This window comes from Gorilla gorilla, chromosome 11 (assembly GCF_029281585.2).
Source record: "Gorilla gorilla gorilla isolate KB3781 chromosome 11, NHGRI_mGorGor1-v2.1_pri, whole genome shotgun sequence".
Taxonomy (NCBI): Eukaryota; Metazoa; Chordata; class Mammalia; order Primates; family Hominidae; genus Gorilla; species Gorilla gorilla.
In genome coordinates, this window is record NC_073235.2 from 21291521 (window position 1) to 21317131 (window position 25611).

At 37.8% G+C, this 25611-nt stretch overlaps 1 protein-coding gene across 4 annotated transcripts in view; it reads left to right on the plus strand.

Moving 5' to 3' along the window:
- PTPN4 (protein tyrosine phosphatase non-receptor type 4) overlaps window positions 1–25611 on the plus strand; it is a 224243-nt gene that overhangs the window by 25098 nt on the left and 173534 nt on the right. For all 4 annotated transcript variants that reach the window (XM_055380519.2, XM_019022677.4, XM_055380517.2 and 1 more), the window contains exon 2: window positions 24920–25074. In XM_055380519.2, the coding sequence (XP_055236494.1) occupies window positions 24937–25074 (138 nt within the window). In that variant the 5' untranslated portion in view covers window positions 24920–24936. The remainder of the gene's footprint in view (window positions 1–24919; window positions 25075–25611) is intronic.

Sequence of the window (25611 nt, forward strand, 5' to 3'; positions counted from 1 at the left end):
TCGTTTTATGATATTGAGGAAAAGAAACACCTCTAAACTTCGTCTTATACTGTTTGTTAACAGTAGATTAGAGTTTCTCAACTTTAGCACTATTGACATTTTGGACCAGAGCATTATTTGTATGATTGTCCTGTGCAATCCGTGATGTCTAATGGCGTCCCTGGCGTCTCTGCACTGGAGCCAGTAGCACTTTACCCTTCAATTGTGAGAACCAAAATGTCTGCATACATTGCCAAGTGTTCCGTGGAGGACAAACTTGCCCCTGTTTGAGAACCACTGCTCTACATTCGTGTTTCTCAAAGATATTGATATGGACCAGCCACATTAATATCACTTGTGGGACTTACTGAATGTTATTTTTTCAGAATCTGGAATTGGGTCCCAAAAATCTGTATTTTTTAAAAACTCCTCAAATGATTCTGATGCACACTTAAGTGAGAGAAATGCTGATATAGGTTATCCTTAAAAGCTGAATGACTAAGGTATATAAATGCTTTACTCACTGGTAATATACTGGTTTCAGGTCAGATTAATGGCATAGTAGAGTTGTTAAATATACTGTTATATATTGTATATTATTTTGGGTTCCATTTCCATAGATTATTAGTGTAAATAGTATATCCATTCCTGTTTCATGAAATTTTTTTTTAATTATTTTTCTCAGCTTTATTGTGAAAACTTTCAAACACAGAAAAATTAAAAGAATGATGCATATAATGAACACTTATATACTTTACCACTGAGAATCAAGAGCTGTTAAAATTTTGCCGTGTTTGCTTTGTGTGTGTGTGTCTACGTGTGTGAGAGAGTGAGTGCACACGTGTGAGCAATCAGAGCTTTCCTGGTGTATATGAGAGAGAGACAGGGAGAGAGCAATCAGAAGTTTTCATGGTATGTATGAAATCCAAGTAAAGGAGAGAGAGGTGTAGGATTCTGCAGTATAAGTGCTCCCATGTGGATAGACTGATCCATTCATCTTCATGGTATTTAATCAGGATACCTTTACTCTCAAGCAGAGTTGATTTAGTGTAATGGATTGCAAAGTTTTAAAAATGCGTGCTTGGTTGAACACCTTTCTTTCCTTACTATTTAGTGGTTTTAATGCCACTCCAGTCAAATTACACTTCTCCTCCTTTCATATAGCCTAGGACAGTGCTTCTCAACAGATCGTCGATGGACTGGGTACCAGTCCCTGGCCTATGAGGAAATAAATACAGTAAATGAGAGTTGGGTATTTAGTATTAGTATTTTATAACAGTTGAGAGATACTTCACCTTCTGCTTAATAATGAAAAATTATGACTCGTATTTTTTGTGTCTTAAAAAATTTTATTTTCTAGTCACTTTTATTGTATTTGCAAACATACTGTATTGGTCTGTGTTCTAGTTACCTACTGCTGTGTAACCATCCCAGAATGTAATGATTTAAAACAATAACAGTAATTAATTTTGTTCATGAGTCTGTAATTTGGGCAGGACTTGGCAAGGAAGACTTTTCTCTTTTCATTGCAGTCAGCTGTAGTGGCTCAACTGAAGTTGCTCCACTCACATATCTGGCAGATTGGTGCTGGCTCTGAGCAGAGATTCTGTCAGTGCTGAGGGCTGAGGATCTCAGTTCCTTTCCACATGTGACCTGGGCTTCCTTGGAGGTGGGTGACTGGATTCTGGGGATAAGTATCCCCAGACAAACCCAGTAAAAATGTATCTCCTTTTGTGACCAAGCCTCAGAAGTCACTGCGTCATTTCTGCTATCCTCTTATTCACTGAGGCAGCTACAAAGGTCTACCCACATTAATGGTGGAAGGGACATAGACTCCACCTCTTGGTGTAGTGGCAAAATTGTAGAAAATTGTTGCTGTCATTTTTGTTAAAATACAATCTGCCATAGCCTGTGATAGATTAAAAATGGAAGAAACTGGCCTTTCCCCACAGATACAACCTGAGAGGCACCACTGACCTGGTCCTACATGGCTTTAGGTTGGGTACTTACTATAATACAGTTCTAATTTAACTACTATACATTTGGAAGACGCCTTATTATACCTTTATGGCAGTAGACATAATATGGGACAATGGTGGGAGAGATAACAAAAGGCTAATAGGAAACTCGTGAATGGGTGTGTAGGTGTGTGTGGGTGCACACGTGTGCATGTGTGTGCATGGTGGGTCTGTTTTTGGCTTACAGGTTTTAGCATTTACAAATCTTCTCCTGGGCTGGTGGCTAGTTTTCTCAAAGGGATTACCAGTATCCTGCCTGGGCAATAAACCTGGCTGCTAGTGTTCCAGAAACCCAGTTGGGGAAGGACATTGAGGGAAACAGAGGCCAAAGTGATACTGATGTTTCTATATAATACATACTTTTTGAATACTGCTGAGTGCAGAGCTCAGTACTAGGTGCTAAGAGAAATACAAAGGTAAAGCTCCTTTTATTTGACACTTTAATGTTTAAGTAGTATTCTTATTAATATTCAAGATCTATACATTATGATTACTACTAATAGTGATACTGCTATTAGAAGTAGTATTGTCTAACACTTTATGTGTGTAATACTTCAAAGGTTCCAAACTGGTTTTCAAATATTTTCTACTGCCTTAGCTAATAGATTAGCTCTAGTAAGTCGTCAGTACTTACTGTAGTACCTGGAACAGAGTGGATGCTTAATACATATTTTATTAAATAAATAAATGAATCTTTAAGGTATGGTAGAATGATTGCAGCCTCTGGTGTCTGGCTCATTAGGTCTTGTACTTTCTAGCAGTGTGACAATGAGGGGATTGTGGAACCTGTGTAGTTCTATTTCTTCATCTATAGAAATAAAGTTAATCTCTCTTTACACACTATATATAAAAATTGGTTGAAAGCATCAGGTATGAGTCCCTAAGTTGGTGTATGTGTTTTCCACTTCTAGCTTTAAAGCCCAGTATGTGTGGTGAGTAGAAGAAATTGCTGGTATTAAAGACTAGTATTAGACATTTTAGGCACTGAAGTTTAAAAATAGAATGTTGCCCCTAGGAGTAGGGCAGTGCATTATTAAATTAAGTGTTGAAATCTTTATGCCTCTTCATGCAACATAAACTTTTATTTGGAATAAATATGACATATTAAACAAAATTAAAGTTTATTTTGGTTTATTTAAAAATTTACCCTTGTTACAGTAGTTTTATTGATGTGTTCGTAAGAAAACTTAGGGTTTTCTTTTTCTCCCCAGATTAACTTGTTGTTTGCAAATTTTGACAGGGCTTTTGAAAATAGGTAATGTATTTTTAAAAAGATGATGGAGGAAGAAATCCAATTGAGTGTATTTATTTAGAATAAGAGAGATCACAAATTAAGAGATGCTAATACCACAAATTTCACAAAATTCAAAAATAAAATATTTTCACTAGTTAACTGCCTGACACACCTCTAAACATTTGTTGATTACAGAAACTTAGATCACTTCATAAAATGTTATGTTTTAAAAAATTGTTTTTAATCAAGGTAAAATATGAATAGCATAAAATTTACTAAAATTTACCATCTTAACCATTTTTAAGTGTACAGTTCAGTAGTAGTAGGTACATTCACATTCCTGTGGAGCCATCACCGCCATCCATCTTCAGAATGCTTTTCATCTTTAAAGTATGAAATTCTGTACCCAATAAACAGCTCTCCATTCCCCATTCTACTTTTTGTCTGTGATTTTGAACGTACCAGGTTCCTCATATAATGGAATTATATATAATATTTGTCATTTTGTTGACTGGCGTATTTGACTTAGCATAATGTCTCAAGGTTCATCTGCATTGTAGCATGTGTCAGAATTGCCTACCTATTTAAAGGCTCAATAACATTTCATTGTGTGGATATACCATATTTTGCTTATCTCCTCAATGGACACTTGGTTTGTTTTCATCTTTTGGTTATTGTGAATAATGCTGTTGTGAACATGTGTGTACAAATATCTCTTTGGGACCCAGCTTTCAGTTATTTTGGGTATATAAGCAGAAGTGAAATTGCTGAATCATAGGATAATTCTATTTTTCATTTTTTGAGGAACAACTCTACTGTTTTCCACAGTGGGTGCACCATTTACACTCCCACCAACAGTGTACTTCCAGTTTCTCCTTATCCTTGCCAACACTTATTTTTCTTTTTTCTTTTTTTTTTTAAAGTAGTAACCATCCAAATAAGTGTGAGGTGGGTATCTCATTGTGGTTTTAATATGCATTTTCCTAATGATTAGTGATATTGAGCATCTTTTCATGTGTATATTGGCCACTTGTATATCTTCTTTGGAGAAATGATTATTGACGTTCTTTGTCCTTTTTAAATTGGATTGTTTGGTTTTTGGTTGAGTTATAGAAGTTATTTATATATTCCAGACATTAGGTTCATCTGATATGTGATTGGCACATATTTCATTCTCTATTGTGTTTTTTAAAATCGCTTTCTTGATGGTGTCCTTTGACACACAAATGATTTTAATTTTGATGAAGTCCAATTTATCTGTTTTTTTCTTTTGTTGCCCGTGCTATTGGTGTCATATAAAGAAATTATTGCCAAATCCAGTGCCATGAAGCTCTATTCCTATATTTTCTTCTAAGAGTTGTGTATGCAGGGGTTTATTTCTACATCCCATCTATTTTGATGTGTTGTTATTTTTGTTTTCATTTATCCATCTCAGAGGATTTTCTGATTTCTCTTGTGTTTTACTTTGACCATTACTTATGAATGCATTTTCACTTTCTTGTAAATTTTCCTAATTTCCTGTTAATAATTGATAATTTCTTTTTTATTATTTTTTGAGACAGAATCTCACTCACCCAGGCTGGAGTGCAGTGGTGTGATCTCGGCTCAGTGCAACCTCTGCCTCCCAGGTTCAAGTGATTCTCCTGCCTCAGCCTCCTGAGTAGCTGGGATTACAGGCGCATACCACCATGCCCAGCTAATTTTTTTTTTGTATTTTTAGTAGAGACTCGGTTTCATTATGTTGGCCAGGCTAGTCTTGAACTCCTGACCTCAAGTGATCCTCCTGCCTCGGCCTTTCAAAGTGCTGGGATTACAGGTGTGAGCCACTGCACCTGGCCACCTGTTACTCGTTTCTAATTTTATTCCATTGTGGTTGAATAACATACTTTGCATGATTTCAGTCCTTTTAAATTTACTGATGATTTTTTATGGCCCTAATATATATTATTCTACTTTGGAGAATGTACCATGTGCACTTGAATAGATTCTATATATATTTTTTGTTGGTCATAGTGTTCTATAAATGTCTGTTAGATCTAGTTGGTTTATAATGTTGTTCAAATGTTCTGTTTATTTTTCTGCATATTTTATTCATTATTGAGAATGAAGTATTGAAGTCTCCTACTATTGTCAAATTGTCTATTTCTCCCTTCAATTCTGTCAGTTCTTGCTAGATATATTTTGGGACATTGTTTTTAGCTGCATATATGTTTATAATTGTCTGCCCTTTTGTTCTTATACAATAAGAGTAAAACTTATTATCTAGTAGCACTTTTGGATAAATATCTCATTTTGACTGAAATTAGTATTAGTATAGGTATGGTAGCTCTGTTGTTACTTTTTTGGGGTATATATTTATATATATTTTTACATTGTTTATGTTTTAGAATCTGAAATATGGCTTTTGTAGAGAGCATATAATTGGAGCAGGTTTTTAAAAATCCATTCTGCTCATCTCTGCCTTTTGATTTGAGTGTTTAGTCCATTTACACTTAATGAAATTACTGACAAACCAGCACCATTTTGCAAATATTTTATATGTCTTTGGTCCCTTTTGTTTCTCTATTCATCTATTATTGTTTGTTTGTTGTTGTATGTTGATATTTTTAAATTTGTCATTTTATTTCTATTGTTTATTTCACTGTATCTTTTCAAGAAAATTTTTTCTTTGTGATTGCCCAGGGTATTTACTTATAACTATCTCATTGGGGGAACTGCAACTTAATTCAGTAGTATTCAGAAATTTTGCTCCTATATAGCACATCCTCCTTTCCCCTTCCTTTGTATTACTGTCACACAAATTGCATCTTTATACATTGTAAGCCCATCAACATTGTATTGCTTTATGCAGTTATATTTTAAATCAGATAGGAGGAAAAAAGAGTTACAAACACAAAATGTATTTCTACCATTGTTTACATTTAGCTATCTAATTACTCTTTTTTTTTTTTTTTTTTTTGATACAGAGTCTCGCTGTGTTGTCTGGGTTGGAGTGCAGTGGCACAATCTCAGCTCATTGCAGCTTCTGCCTCCCGGGTTCAAGCGATTCTCCTGCCTCAGCCTCCCGAGTAGCTGGGACTACAGGCATGTGCCACTATGCCCAGCTACTTTTTGTATTTTTAGTAGAGATGGGGTTTCACCATGTTGGTTGGCCAGGATGGTCTCGATCTCTTGACCTTGTGATCTACCCGCCTTGGCCTCCCAAAGTGCTGGGATTACAGGCCTAAGCCACCTAGCTTAGGCTATCTAATTACTCTTAACTGGTACTTTTTATTCTAGGACAGATTGCTAGTGACAAATTCTTTTAGGTTTTGTTTCTCTGGGAATATTTAAAATTATTCCTCATTTTCTAAAGCTTTGTTTTGCTACATATGGTATTCTTTTTGATAGCCATTTCCTATTAATACTTTGAATGTATCATCCTACTACCTTCTAACCTTCATGTTTCTGGACTAGATATTGCCTTGTACTGTAATTGAGGATCATTTGTAAGTGATGAGTTACTTTCTTTTTGCTCTGGAGATTTTCTTTCTCTTTGATTTTTGACCACTTGATTATGGTATGTTTAGGTATAAATCTCTTTGAGTTTATCCTAATTGGAGGTCATTAAGTTTCTTGGATGTGTAGATTAATTTTTCTAAGTCAAATTTGAGGAGGTAGGTGCCATTATTTCTTCAAGTATTCTGTCAGCCCCCTTTTCTGTCTACTGTCTTTCTCGGACTTTTATTGTGACTGTATTGGTATGCTTGTTAGTGTCTTTGAGGTCTCAGGCTCTGTTCATGTTTTGTTTTGTTTTGTTTTGTTTTGTTTTCAGTCTATTCTTTCTGTTCTTGAGACTGGATATTCTCAGTTGACTTGTTTTCAAGTTGACTGATTCTTCTGTCTGTTCGAATCTGCTGTTGCGCTCTTCTATTAACAGTGGTAGAAGGTTTGATTTATGATTATGGAAATTGAGATGTCATTTTTAAACTGTCCTTTTATTTCAAAAGGATTTTTAAATTGAAAACATTATAAAGTGGTTTCTTTTATATTTGAGCTAGAATGTATAGAACCACTTATATAAATTATTCTTTAGGGTAAATTGATCACTTAAAGATTAGTCATTTTGTGTTTTAGCTTAGTGCAGTACCTATATTTCCTGGTACCTACAATAGCCCTTTGAGTTGGGTGCTATTATTATTTGTCCATTTCAGTGAAGCAAGTGAGGCAGAGAGAGGCTAACTAGAATAAACAGACAACTAGTTATCACTGTTCTTTTCTTATTAACAGGTTTTATGGCTATAATCTATAGAACAATGAATAGCTGAATTGTTACAACGTCTGAGGTTAAAAACCAATATTAAAATTTTTAATTTGCACTTATATTTACCATCACTGAAAGAAATAAGCTACATTTTATTAACATAATGAAGAAAAATTACCAAAGTATGAATTTTGCCAAGTTAAACTAATCTTGATGATAACCAGGAGATTGTGAACCAGAATATCTATTGGGGAACCAGCCCCCAATATTTCAATGTAGGTTCTTTTCTATTTTCCCTAAGTGTCAGCCGGTCTGAGAAATAAAGGGAAAGAGTACAAAAGAGAGAGATTTTAAAGCTGGGTGTCTGGGGGAGACATCACATGTCAGTAGGTTCTGTGATGCCCCCTGAGCTGCAAAACCAGCAAGTTTTTATTAGCGATTTTCAAAGGGGAGGGAGTATACGAATAGGGTGTGGGTCACAGAGATCACATGCTTCAAAGGCAATAAAGTATCACCAGGCAAATGGGCAGGGCAAGGTCACAAGGCCAGGGCGAAACTGGGATTGCTGATGAAGTTTCATGTCCCACTGTGTACGCATTGTCATTGATAAACATCTTAACAGGAAACAGGGTTCAAGAGTGGAGAACTGGTCTGACTAGAATTCACCAGGCTGGAATTTCCTAATCCTAGCAAGCCTGGGGACGTTGCAGGAGACCAGGGCGTGTTTCATCCTTACCTACAACTGCATAAGGCAGACGCTCCCAGAGCGGCCATTTTAGAGGCCTCCCCCTGGGAATGCATTCTTTCCCCAGGGCTGTCAATTATTAATATTCCTTACTGGGGAAAGAATTCAGCAATGTTTCTCTTACCCGTTTTCAGCAATAAGAAATATGACTCTGTCCTGCCTGGCTCCCAGGCAGTTAGACCTAATGGTTATCTCCCTTGTCCCCTGAACATCGCTGTTATCCTGTTCTTTTTTCAAGGTGCTGAGATTTCATATTGTTCAAACACACATGCTTTACGAACAATTTGTGTAGTTAATGCAATCATCACAGGCTCCTGAGGTGACACATACATCCTCAGCTTATGAAGATGATGGGATTAAGAGATTAAAGTAAAGACAGGCATAGGAAATTTTAAAAGTATTGATTGGGGAAGTGATAAATGTCCATGAAGTCTTCACAGTTTATGTTTAGAGATTGCATTAAAGTCGGGCATAAGAAATTACAAAAGTATTAATTTGGGGAACTAATAAATGTCCATGAAATCTTCACAATTTGTGTTCTTCTGCCATGGCTTCAGCAGGTCCCTCCGTTCGGGGTCCCTGACTTCCTGCAACAAATGTCAAAAATCCATGTATATTTTGCTTCTTAGGTGGTTTGACCATATAGTTTGTTTATTTGTTTCATTTTTAGTTTTTTTTTTTTTTTTTTTTTTTGGTGATAGTCTCACTCTTCACCCAGGTTGGAGTGCAGTGGCTTAATCATAGCTCACGGCAGCCTCGAACTCCTGGGTTCAAGTGATCCTCCTATCTCAACTGGGATTACAGGTGCGTGCCACCATGCCTAGCTAATTTTTGTTTTTTGTTTTTGTAGAGATGGGGTTTTGCCATGTTGTCCAGGCTGGTCTTGAACTCCTGGGCTCAAGCTATCTGCCCACCTCAGCCTCCCAAAGTGCTGGTATTATAGGTTTGAGTCACTGCGCCTGGCCTGATTTTTTTTTAACAGCTTTATTGAGGTAAAGTAGCATATAATAAGTGACATAAGTTTAGAGTATAGTACTTGATGTTTTTGTTATAGGATCCATGGGATATTGCTTAGCCAGCTGGAAACCTCTGTGGCCAGTGGCGCCTTTGCCTGAGTTTTGTTCTGGCCTGCTGGGCTTGTTCCATCCACTTGGCATGGCAGGCTGTACTTGGCTCCCGCTACCAGCCTGGATCCCACACCTGCCAAGGGTGAGCCAGATGTGGAGCAGCAAGGCGTGTGTGGAGCTGGGGTCCAGCCACTGTGCACAGCCAGGCATGCTGGCTGTTGCAGGGTATGCAGCTCCAGGTGTCAGCATGGGTGCTGGCTCTGTGCAAGGCTGTTGCTGGATCAAGCATACCATAAGCAGCTTCCACGGCTGACGCTGGGGAATGCGGTGTGGCGCCCGGAAACTTGGAGATGCCAGGAATCACAGAGCCTTAAAGAGGGTGTCAGAGCCCTGGCTTGGAGAGTTTCTAGGTCTGGGCTCCCTGAAGGGCTGCAGCATTTCTCTCCTCCTCTCTTCTGTCCTTCTTGTCGCCCGCAGCAACGTGGTGGGCAAGAGGTGTGTTTCAGCACTGTTTGTGTTACAGCTCTTTTAAGCCTGCCATTCAGCGGGTCCTGAGTTCTTGTCCTGTGTCCAGGAAGAATGAGGTATGCAGACAAGTGGAGAGTAAGCAAGACAAAGAGGAGCTTTATTGAGCGACAGAACAGCTCAGAGGAGACCTGCAGTGGGCAGCTCCTCTCTGTAGTCAGAGTGTCCAGATGAGTGTTCAGCTCTCAGCAGAAAGGGTAGCTCCAATCTGCAGCTGGCTATCCCATTGTTTCTTCAGCTCTCAGCGGAGAGGGTAGTTCTTCTTGGCTGCTGGTTGTCCTGTTGTCTCCTCAGCTCTGAGCAGAGAGGAGACCCTGAGGTGGGCAGCTTCTCTCTGCAGTTGGTTGTCCCATCATCTCCTGGTGTCTGGCTGAGTCTGGGGATTTATGGGCCTCAGAGGGAAGTGCTTGCTGCTTGGTCCATGGGTGGCCATGGGCGGACTGGAAAAGGCACCACAAGTTCCCACTCTGGTCCATGGGACCAGCAGCCCAGCCCCCAGGCTTCAGGCTCTCTGTGGCTTGAAGGTGGGGCTTTACTGGGGACCTGGCTGGCCTCTTCCACGCAGGAGCCTGATTCCTGCCACCGTTCATGGTGCCCAGGCTATTTGTGCCAAGGGGCGCCTGCAGGCCAGTGCTAAGTGGGCCTCACACCCTCCTCGGCCTTTCTCCTGTGCTCGTTGGCACCCAAAGTCCAGAGGGGGCCAAGGTGGCAGGGGGCTGGCATGTCAGTACTGCTTCTGGTGTGTGCATACCTGGCTGGGTTGTGACAGCACCCGGGCTTGGCTTCAACTTGGCTCCACAGTCGGAGCTGGCGTTGACAACAGGGAGAGGCCAGGCAGTGGCAGCAGACACCTCTGAGCCTGTGAGGGCAAGGGGGGGCCTGCCTGGGTCTCCCAAGAGTGCAGAGATGCCTGGGTCCCCAACTGTAACTTTAGCAGCAACATCCATGCCTGGGGGGGCGGGGCTTCTGCCTGCTCCTGGTTTCCACCAGCTCTGTGGAGCAAGGCACCGCCCTGGGCCCAGTTCTGCCTTGGGGCCCTCTATCCCCACCCCTTTGTGCCTAACATCACTGCTCCCTCACTGGTGGGTGACTTGCCCGGCCCCATCGCAATGGCTCAGGAGCGGCGGGAGGCGTGGGGGCAAGGTGCAGGTGGCACTGCAGCCAGGCAAACCCTGCAGAAATGAACCCTACACTTGGGGCCAGCCTTGCGAATCCTGACTGCACCTTCTTTGGGGTGCCTGCGGGCCCCTGAGATGCAGTGGGGAGCATGATTGCCGAGGCTTTGGGCCTGGAAATGGGTCCTACCCGGCCATGCGAGGGCGGGGGTGGCCCAGAGGCTGCCTCAGGGATGCAGGACACAAGGGACCCACTGCTGCCACTGCTGCTCCCACAGCTGCTCCTGCTGCCACTGCTCTGGCCTCCCCACTGCAGCTGGCGTGATGGCAGTGGCTGTTCTGGATGGCCCGCTGCTGCCACCATCATTTTGACATATGTATACATCCATTAAACCACCACTACAATAAGAATAATGAACATATCTATTACTCCTGAAAGTTTTTTTGTGCCTTGATGTAATCCCTTCTCCCACAGCTCCCCCACTGGACTCTCATCCCCAGGGAACTGCTGGTCTGCTGTCTATCACCACAGCTTTGTTTGCATTTTGTAGAATTTTGTATAAATGGAATCATACAGTATATACTCTTTTTTTGGTCTAATTTGTTTCTCATTGTAATTATTTTTAGACTTGTCTATGTTGTACGTATGAATAGTTCTGTTTTATTACTTGTATTCCATTTTATTGATATACTACAGGTCAATTAATAAATATCACATATGAATAAACTAATTCACCTATTAGATGCTTGTTTCCGGTTTGGGGATATAATAAAACATTCATATACAGATCTTTATATGGATCTATGCATTTGTTACCTAGGAACGCAATGGATAGCTCATAAAGCAGGAATATGTTCAATTTTGTAAGAAAGTGCCAAACCATTTTCCAGCATTGTTGTAACATTTTATATTCCCACCAGTGATGAATGAGAGATGTATTTTCTGTAGATCATTTCCAGCATTTGGCGTTGTCACTGTGTGTGTGTGTGTGTGTGTGTGTGTGTGTGTGTTTTGCCATTCTGATAGGTAGGTAGTGATACCGCATGGTTTTAATTTGCCTGAACCTGATGTCTCATGATGTTGAGCATCTTTTTGTATGGTTATTTGCCATCCATATATATTCTTTGGTGAAGTATTTGTTCACATCTTTCGCCTTGTTTTTTTAATTGTTTTTTTCTTTTTATTTAGTTTTGAGAGTTCTTTATATTTTGGATACAAGTCCTATGTGCTTTTGCAAATTTTTTCCCAGCCTCTGGATTGTCTTTTCATTCTCTTAACAGTGCCTTTTGAACAGCAGATAGTTTAATTTTGATGATGTCGAAAGAGTGATGAAGAAAAGATTAGCCACTCTCCACTGAATTCCCTTTTTACCTTTGGCAAAGTTACATTGTCCATATATATGGGGGTATTATTCTGGACTGTTTTGTTCCATTGATCTGTTATCTTATCTTGATGCTTGTATGACAGTGTCTTGGTTTTGCTAGCTTTATAATAAGTCTTGAAATCAGGTAGATATACTCGCCTATGGTGACCGTCTTTTTCAGAGTTGCTTTAGAAGTGGTAAAAGTAGATGGACATCTTGTTTTGTTCCTGATATTAGATGAAAAGTGCTCAATTTTTTGCCATTAAGTGCGATGTTAAATATGTTTTCTGTAGATGTCCTTTATCAGGTCAAGAAGATCCAGCTGATCTCTTTCCTCCATTCTCTGCCACCTTCAGTCCATCTTTCTTGTGCTTACTTGCTGCTGCTGCATATGGTCATGTCATTTGTCTTCTATGGCCTAAATCCTTTAATCTCTATTTATGGTAATAGAAAAAATAAACTAAGTTTTTGCCATTTGACCTTTGAAGTTAAAACAAGGTCAGAAACAGCATGCATTTTTATTAAACAAAATAGATTATATTAACGTTAACAGAATTTTAAATATGAAAAAATTGTATCCCAGAATTTTAATTCCCCAGTCACGGTGTGCATTTGCCTAAGCGCTTCTTCTTTTTCTGTATTTGTTCATATCTTTTATAGTTCGAACATCATTTATGTTCAACTCTTTTCACTTAACATAATGTATATAACTTTTTACATATTTTTTGAACATAAAAAGTAGATTTATCTTGGTTTTCAAACTTTTAGAATATTTACAATTTTATAGGTACATTAAATATGTTTAAAGGAATAAACATTTTTATAGATTATTATTTATAATCCTTTTTTAAAAGAAATGGGCTCTTTCCTACTGTCAGCAGCTGTTTATACATATATACCAATTTTACTGCAACATCTTTTTTTTTTTTTTTGAGACGGAGTTTTGCGCTTGTCACCCAGGCTGGAGTGCAATGGCGTGTTCTCAGCTTACTGCAACCTCCGCCTTCCAGGTTCAAGCGATTTTCCTGCCTCAGCCTACTGGGTAGCTGGGATGACAGGCACCCGCCACCATGCCTGGCTAATTTTTATATTTTTAGTAGAGGCAGGGTTTCACCATGTTGGCCAGGCTGGTCTTGAACTCTGGACCTCAGGTGATCCGCCCACCTTGGCCTCCCAAAGTGTTGGGATTACAGGCATGAGCCACCATGCGCAGCCAACTGCAACACCTTTCAAATGGAAAAGTAAAGATGTGATAGATAATTTTATTTGATCTTCTTTCCCCTTTTAAAACATGAAGATTTAGCATATTTTTTCCCAAAGAGAGAATTTTCAAGTAGTGAATTCTCCAGAAATTAAGAATTACTGTATTGTGAAATGAAAAGTAAATGTGGCAGGAAGTGGGAATATATTTGATACCTTGGTAACTAAAAATATTGTGTTAGTTTATGGAAAAATCAAGAGCTGATTAGACAATTCACTTAAGCTTTAGGTCTATATTTATTTGGATAGATTAATATCATATTCAGGTAGGTTCTCCAAATATACTTTTTTATTAACTATTGTTTATTCATTTTCAAAGACTCAGCTTATAGTGTCAGACTAATTTATTCACAGCCATAACTAGTGGAGTATGAGGCAGAAAAGCAGGCTGGGAGGAGTGCTGATTTTCAGGACCTGAAGGGTGGAAAATATACTGTTGATAGTTATGATTGCTTTATCGAATGTATTGTTTGGATGGCTCCTCCTCGGCTTCTCTCTGATCCAGTAATAAACCTTATAAAACCCAGGAGATAACCAAAATGTAGCTCTATACAATCATCTTTCACAGTTGTTATGGCAGGTGAAGTTGTTAGGGACATTTGAATGTTATTTTTCGGCTTCAGATAATTGGAAACTAGGATGACTTAATGTTCCTCTACTGGTCTGTAGAGATTGTAGTAGCAAAGTTCAAACTACTGATACTAATTTTTGTCACAACTATTTTTAACCTCCATAAGTGAAATGCTGAAAAGTTATAAAGCAGGAACAGTGATTATTTCAATGGTGACTGCTTCTTAGTATTGGAAATATTTTATTGACAAACTATCCAATCCAAAGTTATCAAACAAATTAGTAGAACATTTGAAAAATAAAAAACACTTCAGTTAATGATAACCCTTGTTAAGAATCAATAGAAATAAGACATGTGAGTAATGGCAAATTTTTCGTTTTAAAGTTGGCCATTTAAAAGGGAAATACTAAACATGGTAATTTGGTTATTATACTTTAGGTTGGGAGTATGAAGAATTACCTTTGTATCTGGCTATAAGTCTGCCACCTCTCAGCAAATTTGAAATAATTGAGCTTACAGATTCTCACCTTTCTAAGAAGTTTGCCTAATTTAGGCACTTTTTTCACCCCAGAATTCACTCTTCTTGGAACTGAAAGAATATGGTGGGGTTTATAATTCCAAAACATTTCCCCTGGAAACACAGGAAACGGAAAAGAAGGAAAAGACGTTAAAGCTGACTAGGTGGGTTAGCTTCAAGTGCTGGTTCTCTTTTCCTGTGTCTTCACCTCATAAAATCAGGAGTTGATCATGCTTTTAATGTAATTATTTTCTGGTCAAGAAAAATACCATATAGAAAACTTTAGACTCCTCCAGTGATCTAGTTTGCAAAATAAAAATGCGTTCTTTGACCATTATGAAAGTAATTTTATACAGATTTTTCTTCATTTTCTTAAGTTACATATAGAAGATACAATAGAAAAAAAATGAGTCAATATATTCTTTTTGGGTAAAAGGGAGATAATACCTTATTAAAGGAAAAATGCATAATGACTTCATTCCTCCAGATTGCTTTAAAGAGCCTTTTGTTCTCATATGTTCTTTTAATTCTAAGAGGATGCAATCATTATTTTTAACATTCCTCTACCTCCCACTTATAGTAAGATATTTGAATTGTATGTATTTGTTTCAGGATTTTGTCAGAGATCCAGTTTCTCAGCATCTTTACCAAAATGCCACTATTTTTTTATTTTGGCCGTTAAATAGGTATATGGTGGTATCTCATAATGGTCTTAATTTACATTTCCCAAATGGCTCAGATTGAGCATTCTTTCATGTGCTTAATGGCCATCTGAATATCCCGTTCGGTAAAATGTCTTTTTATGTTTTTTTGCCCATTTTCTAATTGGATTATTTGATTTTTTTTTTTTTTACTGTTGAGTTCTGAGAGTTTATTACATATTCTGAGTACTAGTCCATTGTCAGATAAATGTTTTGCAGACTTTTTTTTTTTACAGTCTGTAAGTTTTAAATTTTGATGATATAGCTAATTTGTCTTTTTTGTTGTTGTTTTTATGAATCATGCTTTTGATGTCACATCTAAGAACACTTCACCATACCTAGGTCCCTAAGATTTTCTAGTATGTTTTCTTCTAAAAGTTAGTGTTTTAGGTTTTACATTTACATCTGAGTCAGTGAGTAATTTTTTGCATAAGGTGTGAGGTTTAGGTTGAGGTTCATTTTTCATTTTGTGTATGGATTTCTGATTGGTTCAGCACTGTTTGTTGAAAAGGCCATCCTTTCTCTGTTGAATTGTTTTTGTACCTTTGTTAAAAATCAGTTGGCTGTACTTGTGTGGTAATTCTATTTTGTTCCAGTGATCTCGGTGTCTCTACTTCTGTCGTTACCAACAGTCTTGATAAATGTAGGTACATAATCATAAAATCTGGGAGAGGGATTCCCAGTTTATTTTTCTTTGGGAGTGGGAGTATAGTTACTCCCACTTTAGTCTTTTTCAAAATTGTTTTTGCTACAATGATTCCTTTGCCTTTCCATATTAATTTTTTATTTTTTTAAAATTTGAGGCAGAGCCTCGCTCTATCACCCAAGCTGGAGTGCAGTGGCACGATCTTGGTTCACTGAAGCTCCGCCTCCTGGGTTCAAGTGATTCTCCTGCCTTAGCCTACTGAGTAGCTGGGATTACAAACGTGCATCACCACGCCTGGCTAATTTTTCTGTTTTTAGTAGAGATGGGGTTTCGCCAAGTTGGCCAGGCTGGTCTTGAGCTCCTGGCCTCAAGTGATCTGCCTGCCTAGGCCTCCCAAAATTCTGGGATTATAGGCGTAAGTCGCTGCGCCTGGCCTTCCATATTAATTTTAGAATAAAATTATCTAAAATAAAATTATCTACAAAAAAGTACTGGGATTTTGATAGAAATTACATTAAACCTGTATGCCTATTTGGAGAGAATTGACATGTTTACTAGTTTGAATGTTCCAGTCCGTGAACATAGTTATGTCTCTCCATTTATTTAGATTTTCTTCAATTTTTTTATCAGCATTTTGTAGTTTTTAGCATAGAAGTTCTCTATGTGTTTTGTAAGATTTACACCTAAGTATTTTGTGTTTTGTAAGATTTACACCTAGGTATTTTGTTTTTTGTTTAGCAGTTGCAAATTATACCGTATTTTGTTTGACTCCTCATATTTATTCCTAGCATACACAAATAAAATTGATTTTTGTATGTTGATGTATTGGGTGACCTTGCTGAACTTACTTATTAGTTCTAGGAGTGCTTTTGTAGATTCCTTGGGATTTTCTTTGTAAACATTATTTCATCTGCAAAAATGTTTAATTTATTCCTGTATGCTATTTCTTTCTTTTTCTGTTTTTTCTTTCTTTCTTTCCATTTTTTTTTTGTTTGTTTTTTGTTTTTTTTTTTGAGGCAGTCTTACTCTGTCACCCAGGCTGGAGTGCAGTGGCGCAATCTTGGCTCACTGCAACCTCCGCCTCCTGGGTTCAAGCGATTCTCCTTCTTCAGTCTCCCAAGTAGCTGGGACTACAACAGGCGCCCGCCACCACACCCAGCTAATTTTTTGTATTTTTAGGAGAGACGGGGTTTCACCCTGTTAGCCAGGATGGTCTCGATCTCTTGACCTTGTAATCCGCCTGCCTTAGCCTCCCAAAGTGCTGGGATTACCGGCCACCGCGCCCAGCACTCCTCCTTTTTTTAACCTCACAGCATAGGCTAGGACTTCCAGCATTATGTTGCATATGAGTGGTGAGAGCAGATACCCTTCCTTGCCTTATTCCTGGTTATAGGGGAAAGCATTCAGGCTTTAACCATTAAGTATGATGTTAGCTGTGGATTTTTTTGTAGATGATTTTTATTATGTTGAAGAAGATCCCTTTATTTCTAGTTTTCTAAGAATTTTTTATTATGAATGGGTGGTGAATTTTGTCAAATGCTTTCCTGCATTGATTGAAAAGGTCATGTGATTTTTCTCCCTTAGTCTGTTAATAAGGTGGATTATATTGATTGATTGTTAAAATATTGGGTGAACCTTGTTGCACCTTTGAAATAAAACCCCCTTGGTACATGGTATGTAATTCTTTTTACATATTGCTGAATTCTGGTTTCTTGTATTTTATTAAGGGTTTTTGTGTCTGTATTCATGAGGAATATTGGTTTGTAGTTTTCTTTATGTTTTTGTCTGTTTTTTCCATCAGGATAAAATTGGCTACATAGAATGATTTGAGAAGTATCCTTTTCTATTCTGCTTTCTGTAAGAGATCATCTAGAAATTGTGTTACTTTTTCTTTAAATGTTAGGTAGATTTTCCCAGGAAACCCTCTGTGTTTGAATATTCTGTTGGGGGAGTTTTAGAATTACGAATTTGATTTTTAAAATAGTTATAGGGCTGTTTAAATTTTCTGTTTCATATTGGCTGAATTTTGGCAGTTTGTGCCTTTCATGGAATTGGTTCTTTTTATGTCAAATTGATGTGTAAGTTGTTTGTAGTATTACCATTTCAATGGTTGCAAAGTCTATGTGGTATCCTCTGTTTCATTCCTAATGTTAGCAATTTGTGTTTTCTGTTTCTTTGTTAGCCTTGCTAGAGGTTTATTATGTTTATTGATCCTTTAAAGAACTAGCTTTTTTCCCCTATTGATTTTCTCTTATTTTTATTTTCTTTAATTTCATCGATTTATGTTCTTTGTTATTTCCTTCCTTCTGTTTGCTATGAGTTCATTTAGCTCATTGTCTAGGTTCTTGAGGAGAGGGAGGTTAGATTACTGATTTGAGACATTTCCTGTTTTCTTTTGTATGCATATATTGCTGTAGATTTCTGTCAGCACTGCTTAAATCGTATCTCACAAATTTTGATATGTTGTGTTTTCATTTTTATTCAATCAGTGTATCTTGATTTTCCTTAAGATTTCCTCTTTGTCCAGTGGATAACGTAGACTTGTTTAGTTTCTACGTGTTTGGAGATTTTTCTGTTGTCTTTCTGTTGTTGATTCCTGGTTTGATTCCATTGTTCTCAGAATACATTTTGCATAATTTCAATTATTTAAATATTTAGATTTGTTTCTTAGCCCAGGATATGGTCTCTCTTGAAATGTTCAGTGGATGTTTAAAAATAATTAATATTCTGTTGTCTTTGCTAGAGTGTTCTATAAATGTTCATGATTAGATCCTATTGGTTGTTAAGTTCTCTTATATTCTTGCTAATTTACCTAGTTGTATCAATTATTGAGAAAGGGGAGTTGAGCTCTCCTATAATTGTGTGATTTATCTTTTTTTATTTCAGTTTGACAGTTTTGCTTCATGTATTTTTGCAGCTCTGTTGGTTGGTACATCCACATTTAGGATTGGTAATGTCTCGGTGGCTTGACCATTTTATCATTATGTAATGCCTAATCTGTTCTTATGAATTTTATTTGTTCCCAAGTCTACTTTATCTGATACTAATATAGGTACTCTTCTTCCTATTGATTAATGTTTCCATGATACATCTCTTTCCATCCTTGTACTTTCTACCTGCCTGTATTGTTATATGTGAGGAGAGTTTCTGGAAGACAGCATTATAGCTGGGCCATGTACCCCATCCCCACCCCCACTCCACCAATCACTGTCATTTTAGTTTCTTAGAGACAGGGTTTCTGTCTGTCTCTGACACTTGGGTACAGTGGCATGATCATAGCTCACTGTAACCTTGAACTCCTGGGCTCAAGGGATCCTCCTACCTCAGCCTCCTGAGTAGCTAGGACTACAGGTGCACGCCGCCATGCTCAGCTAATTTTTTTTTTTTTCTAATTATACTTTAAGTTCTAGGGTACATGTGCACAACGTGCAAGTTTGTTACATAGGTATACATGTGCCATGTTGGTTTGCTGCACCCATTAACTCGTCATTTACATTAGGTATTTCTCCTAATACCATCCCTCCCCCTGCCCTCCACCCAACGACAGGCCCCCGTGTGTGATGTTCCCCGCCCTGTGTCCAAGTGTTCTCATTGTTCATTTCCCACCTGTGAGTGAGAACATGCAGTGTTTTGTTTTCTCTCCTTGCGATAGTTTGCTCAGAATGATGATTTCCAGTTTCATCCGTGTCCCTGCAAAGGATGTGAACTCATCCTTTTTTATGGCTGCATAGTATTCCATGGTGTATATGTACCACATTTTCTTAATCCAGTCTATCATAGATGGACATTTGGGTTGGTTCCAAGTTTTTGCTATTGTGAATAGTGCTGCAACAAACATACACGTGTATGTGTCTTTATAGTAGCATGATTTATAATCCTTTGGGCATATACCCAGTAATGGGATCTTTGGGTCAAATGGTATTTCTAGTTCTAGATCCTTGAAGAATCATCATACTGTCTTCCACAGTGGTTGAACTAGTTTACACTCCCACCAACAGTGTAAAAGTGTTCTATTTCTCCACGTCCTCTCGAGCATCTGTTTCCTGACTTTTTAATGATCGCCATTCTACCTGGCATGAGATGGTATCTCATTGTGGTTTTGATTTGCATTCTGGTCATCTCTGATGACCAGTGAGGATTAGCATTTTTTCATGTGTCTGTTGGCTGCATAAGTGTCTTTTTTTGAGAAGTGTCTGTTCATATTCTTTGCCCACTTTTTGATGGGGTTGTTTGTTTTTTTCTTATAAATTTGTTTAAGTTCTTTGTAGATTCTGGATATTAGCCCTTCGTAGATGGATAGATTGCAAAAATTTTCTCCCGTTCTGTATGTTGCCTGTTCACTCTGATGGTAGTTTCTTTTGCTGTGCAGAAGCTCTTTAGTTTAATTAGATCTCGTTTGTCTATTTTGTTTTGTTTGTTTTTGCCATCGCTTTTGGTGTTTTAGTATGAAGTCCTTGCCCATGCCTATGTCCTGAATGGTATTGCCGAGGTTTTCTTCTAGGGTTTTTATGGTTTTAGGTCTAACATTTAAGTTTTTAATCCATCTTGAATTAATTTTTGTATAAGGTGTAAGGAAGGGATCCAGTTTCAGCTTTCTACATATGGCTAGCCAGTTTTCCCAGCACCATTTATTAAATAGGGCCATTTCTTGTTTTTGTCAGGTTGGTCAAAGATCAGATGGTTGTAGATGTGTGGTGATATTTCTGAGGCCTCTGTTCTGTTCCATTGGTCTATCTCTCTGTTCTGATACCAGTACCATGCTGTTTTGGTTACTGTAGCCTTGTAGTATAGTTTGAAGTCAGATAGTGTGATGCCTCCAGCTTTGTTCTTTTTGCTTAGGATTGTCTTGGCAACGTGGGCTCTTTTTTGGTTCCATATGAACTTTAAAGTAGTTTTTTCCAATTCTGCAAAGAAAATCATTGTTAGCTTGATGGGGATGGCATTGAATCTATAAATTACCTTGGGCAGTATGGCCATTTTCACGATACTGCTTCTTCCTATCCATGAGCATGGAATGTTCTTCCATTTGTTTGTGTCCTCTTTTACCCCAGAATTTCATATTCAGCCAAACTAAGCTTCATAAGTGAAGGAGAAATAAAATTCTTTACAGACAAGCAAATGCTGAGAGATTTTGTCACCACCAGGCCTGGCTTACAAGAGCTCCCGAAGGAAGCACTAAACATGGAAAGGAACAACTGGTACCCACCACTGTAAAAACATGCCAAATTGTAAAGACCATCGATGCTAGGAAGAAACTGCATCAACTAATGGGCAAAATAACCAGCTAACATCATAACGACGGGATCAAATTCACATATAACAATATTAACCTTAAATGTAAATTGGCTAAATGCCCCAATTAAATGACAGACTAGCAAATTGGATAAAGAGTCAAGACCCATCAGTGTGCTGTATTCAGGAGACCCATCTCACGTGCAGAGACACACATAGGCTCAAAATAAAAGGATGGAGGAATATCTAACAAGCAAATGGAAAGCAAAAAAAAAGCAGGGGTTGCAATCCCAGTCTCTGATAAAACAGAGTTTAAACCAATAAAGATCAAAAGAGACAAAGATGGCCATTACATAATGGTAAAGGGATCAATTCAACAAGAAGAGCTAACTATGCTAAATATATATGCACCCAATACAGGAGCACCCAGATTCATAAAGCAAGCCCTTAGAGACCTGCAAAGAGACTTAGACTCCCACACAATAATAATGGGAGACTTTAACACCCTACTGTCAACATTAGACAGATCAGCGAGACAGAAGGTTAGCAAGGATATCCAGCATTGAACTCAGCTCTGCACCAAGCGGACCTAATAGACATCTACAGAACTCTCCAGCCCAAATCAGCAGAATATACATTCTTCTCAGCACCACATCACACTTACTCCAAAATTGACCACATGGTTGGAAGTAAAGCACTCCTCAGCAAATGTAAAAGAACAGAAATCACAACAAACTGTCTCTCAGACCACAATGCAATCAAATTAGAACTCAGGATTAAGAAACTCACACAAAACCACACAACTACATGGAAACTGAACAACCTGCTTCTGAATGACTACTGGGTAAATAACAAAATTAAGATAGAAATAAAGATGTTATTTGAAACCAATGAGAACAAAGACACAACATACCAGAATCTCTGGGACACACTTAAAGCAGTGTGTAGAGGGAAATTTATAGCACTAAATGCCCACAAGAGAAAGCAGGAAAGATCTAAAATCGACACCCTAACATTACAATGAAAAGAACTAGAGAAGCAAGAGCAAACACATTCAAAAGCTAGCAGAAGGCAAGAAATAACTAAGATCAGAGCAGAACCGAAGGAGATAGAGATGCAAAAAACCCTTCAAAAAATCAATGAATCCAGAAGCTGGTTTTTTGAAAAGATCAACAAATTGATAGACTGCTAGCCAGACTAATAAAGAAGAAAAGAGGGAAGAATCGAATAGATGCAATAAAAAATGATAAAGGAGGTATCACCACCCATCCCACAGAAATACAAACTACCATCAGAGTACTATAAACACCTCTACGCAAATAAACTAGAAAATCTAGAAGAAATGGATAAATTTCTGGACACATACACCCTCCCAAGACTAAACCAGGAAGAAGTTGAATCTCTGAATAGACCAATAACGGGCTCTGAAATTCAGGCAATAATTAATAGCCTACCGACCAAAAAAAGTCCAGGACCAGACGGATTCATAGCCGAATTCTACAAGAGTTACAAAGAGGAGCTGGTACCATTCCTTCTGAAACTATTCCAATCAATAGAAAAAGAGAGAATCCTCCCTAACTCATTTTATGAGGCCAGCATCATCCTGATACCAAAGCCTGGCAGAGACACAACAAAAAAAGAGAATTTTAGACCAATATCCCTGATGAACATCGATGCAAAAATCCTCGATAAAATACTGGCAAACTGAATCTAGGAGCACATCAAAAAGCTTATCCCCCAAGATCAAGTCGGCTTCATCCCTGGGATGCAAGGCTGGTTCAGCATACACAAATCAATAAATGTAATCCATCAGCTAAACAGAAGCAATGACAAAAACCACGTGATTATCTCAATAGATGCAGAAAAGGCCTTCGACAAAATTCAACAGCCTTTCATGCTAAAAACTCTCAATAAACTAGGTATTGATGGAACGTATCTCAAAATAATAAGAGCTATTTATGACAAACCCACAGCCAATATCATACTGAATGGGCAAAAACTGGAAGCATTTCCTTTGAAAACTGGCACAAGACAGGGATGCCCTCTCTCACCACTCCTATTCAACATAGTGTTGGAAGTTCTGGCCAGGGCAGTCAGGCAAGAGAAAGAAATAAAGGGTATTCAGTTAGGAAAAGAGGAAGTCAAATTGTCCCTGTTTGCAGATGACATGATTGTATATATAGAAAACCCCATCATCTCAGCCCAAAATCTCCTTAAGCTGATAAGCAACTTCAGCAAAGTCCCAGGATACAAAATCAGTGTGCAAAAATCACAGGCATTCCTATACACCAATAACAGACAAACAGAGAGCCAAATCATGAGTGAACTCCCATTCACAATTGCTTCAAAGAGAATAAAATACCTAGGAATCCAACTTACAAGGGATATGAAGGACCTCTTCAAGGAGAACTACAAACCACTGCTCAACGATGTAAAAGAGGCCCAGCTCATTTTTAAAACATTCTTTTTTGTAGAAACAGGGCCTCCCTGTGTTTTCCAGGCTGGTCTCAAACTCTTGTCCTGAAGCAATCCTCCCACCTCCCAAATTGTTGGGATTACAGTCATGAGCTACTTCACCCAGCCCAATCACTGTCTTTTAATTGTGGGATTTTACTTGGCAAGCGTCTCCTTGTCAACATAGTAAGACTTTTTTCCCCTACATTATTTTTATATTTATGTAACAATGACTTTTACTTTGAGCTTTAATCTTTTGAAATGAATAATCTATGAGAGATCAGCTCCAGGTATTATCACTGATTTGAAATACTATTTTCATTATATTTTGCTTATTCATTGTTCATACTGCTTACTACTTATTGCTTACTCATATTCAAACATCCCAAATACTAGTCTTTCTTCTAGTTTAGTGTGTTTCCTTTACCTAATTGTCTTTAAGACAGAAGTGTTACGTGTTTTAAAGTTTGAATCCTTAAATGCCTGAGTGTTTTAAGAGTTTTTTTTCTCCTCCATGAATGTTAATTTTCTAGGTATATAAGTCAGTGTTTCAAAGAATTTTCTTTCACAACTTTGAAGCTACAGCTTCATTGTCTTTAAACATCTAGTATTGCTGATATCACTGTGATTTCTGTTGTTTTATAGGCCATCTAGTTTTTATCTCTTAGGTTAAAAATTCAGAAGCAAAGATTGGTCACCATTTCTATTTTGTTTTCTTAGGAATAATAACAATAATACTATTAGGTTGAATTTTGAGGATGGTTAAAATGAAGGGTTGTTTTTTTTTTTAAACTTCTTGGTTTCCCCAACACCTTAAGTTTTTTAAAAAAGGGAAGGGCCTGCCAAAATTAAATAATTTTTCCTCCTGTTGTCATTCTACAGTGTTTTAAAATACTTGCATCAATGAGTAATATCCAACTTCCTGAGGCAGCATAATCTTCCCGCCCCTTTTGGCTACTCCAAAGTTTACATATTTTGAATTGGAATATGACTTCCTAAAAAATTTATGTATTAAATCTTCTGGATGGAGCAGTTAAAAAAAAAACCTCTTTTTCAAAGCAGTGGTAACTTTAGTTTGATGATGAACTGTATATAACTTATACCTACAATTCTTATTCTGGTGTTTCAAAATTTATAACTGTTTTCCACCTGAGTTTTAATTGAGAAATATATAATAACTTTGCCTTTTAAACTACAGCTTATATTTTACCAACCTTTTATTTAGTGAATTTTTTTTTTTTAACTTAGACTTTGTGTGGACAGTAATGACCTCACGTTTCCGATTGCCTGCTGGCAGAACCTACAATGTACGAGCATCAGAGTTGGCCCGAGACAGACAGCATACTGAAGTGGTTTGCAACATCCTTCTTCTGGATAACACTGTACAAGCTTTCAAAGTCAATGTAAGTATTTTGTATCTTTTAAAAAATAATCTCTGGCTATAAGTCTGAATTTAGACATATATGTAAACTAGGATTATTAAATTATAGTACAGTTTGAAAAGTCTTATTCAAGTAAAAAAGTCTTTTTGGTGCAGGATTGTATTAGGTGCATGCTCTCATTCAAACTGGGTCTTTTTAAAAAGTGTTGCTCACTGGATGTTGCTGAGAAACCAACAGTGTGCATTATGATTAGTAGAGCAGATCCATAGTATGTGTGTGGTTTTCATAAGTGTGCTTGAGGGTGCCTGGAAAGAATTTGTTCTTCTAAATAATTTATACATATTCATGGTAATTTTACTTGTACTGTCTGTGAGTAAAATTTTTGCCAAACAAAAATAAATGACAGCCCTGATCTTATCTATCGTCTGAAATATTTATTTAACAAATATTTGTTCATCCTATTTGTGTCTAGCTTTGTTTGCTCATTGTTATTTGTGAGTTTTACCCATGTGGTGTGTTAACAGTAGTTAGTTCATTGTTACTGCTCTGTAGTACCCT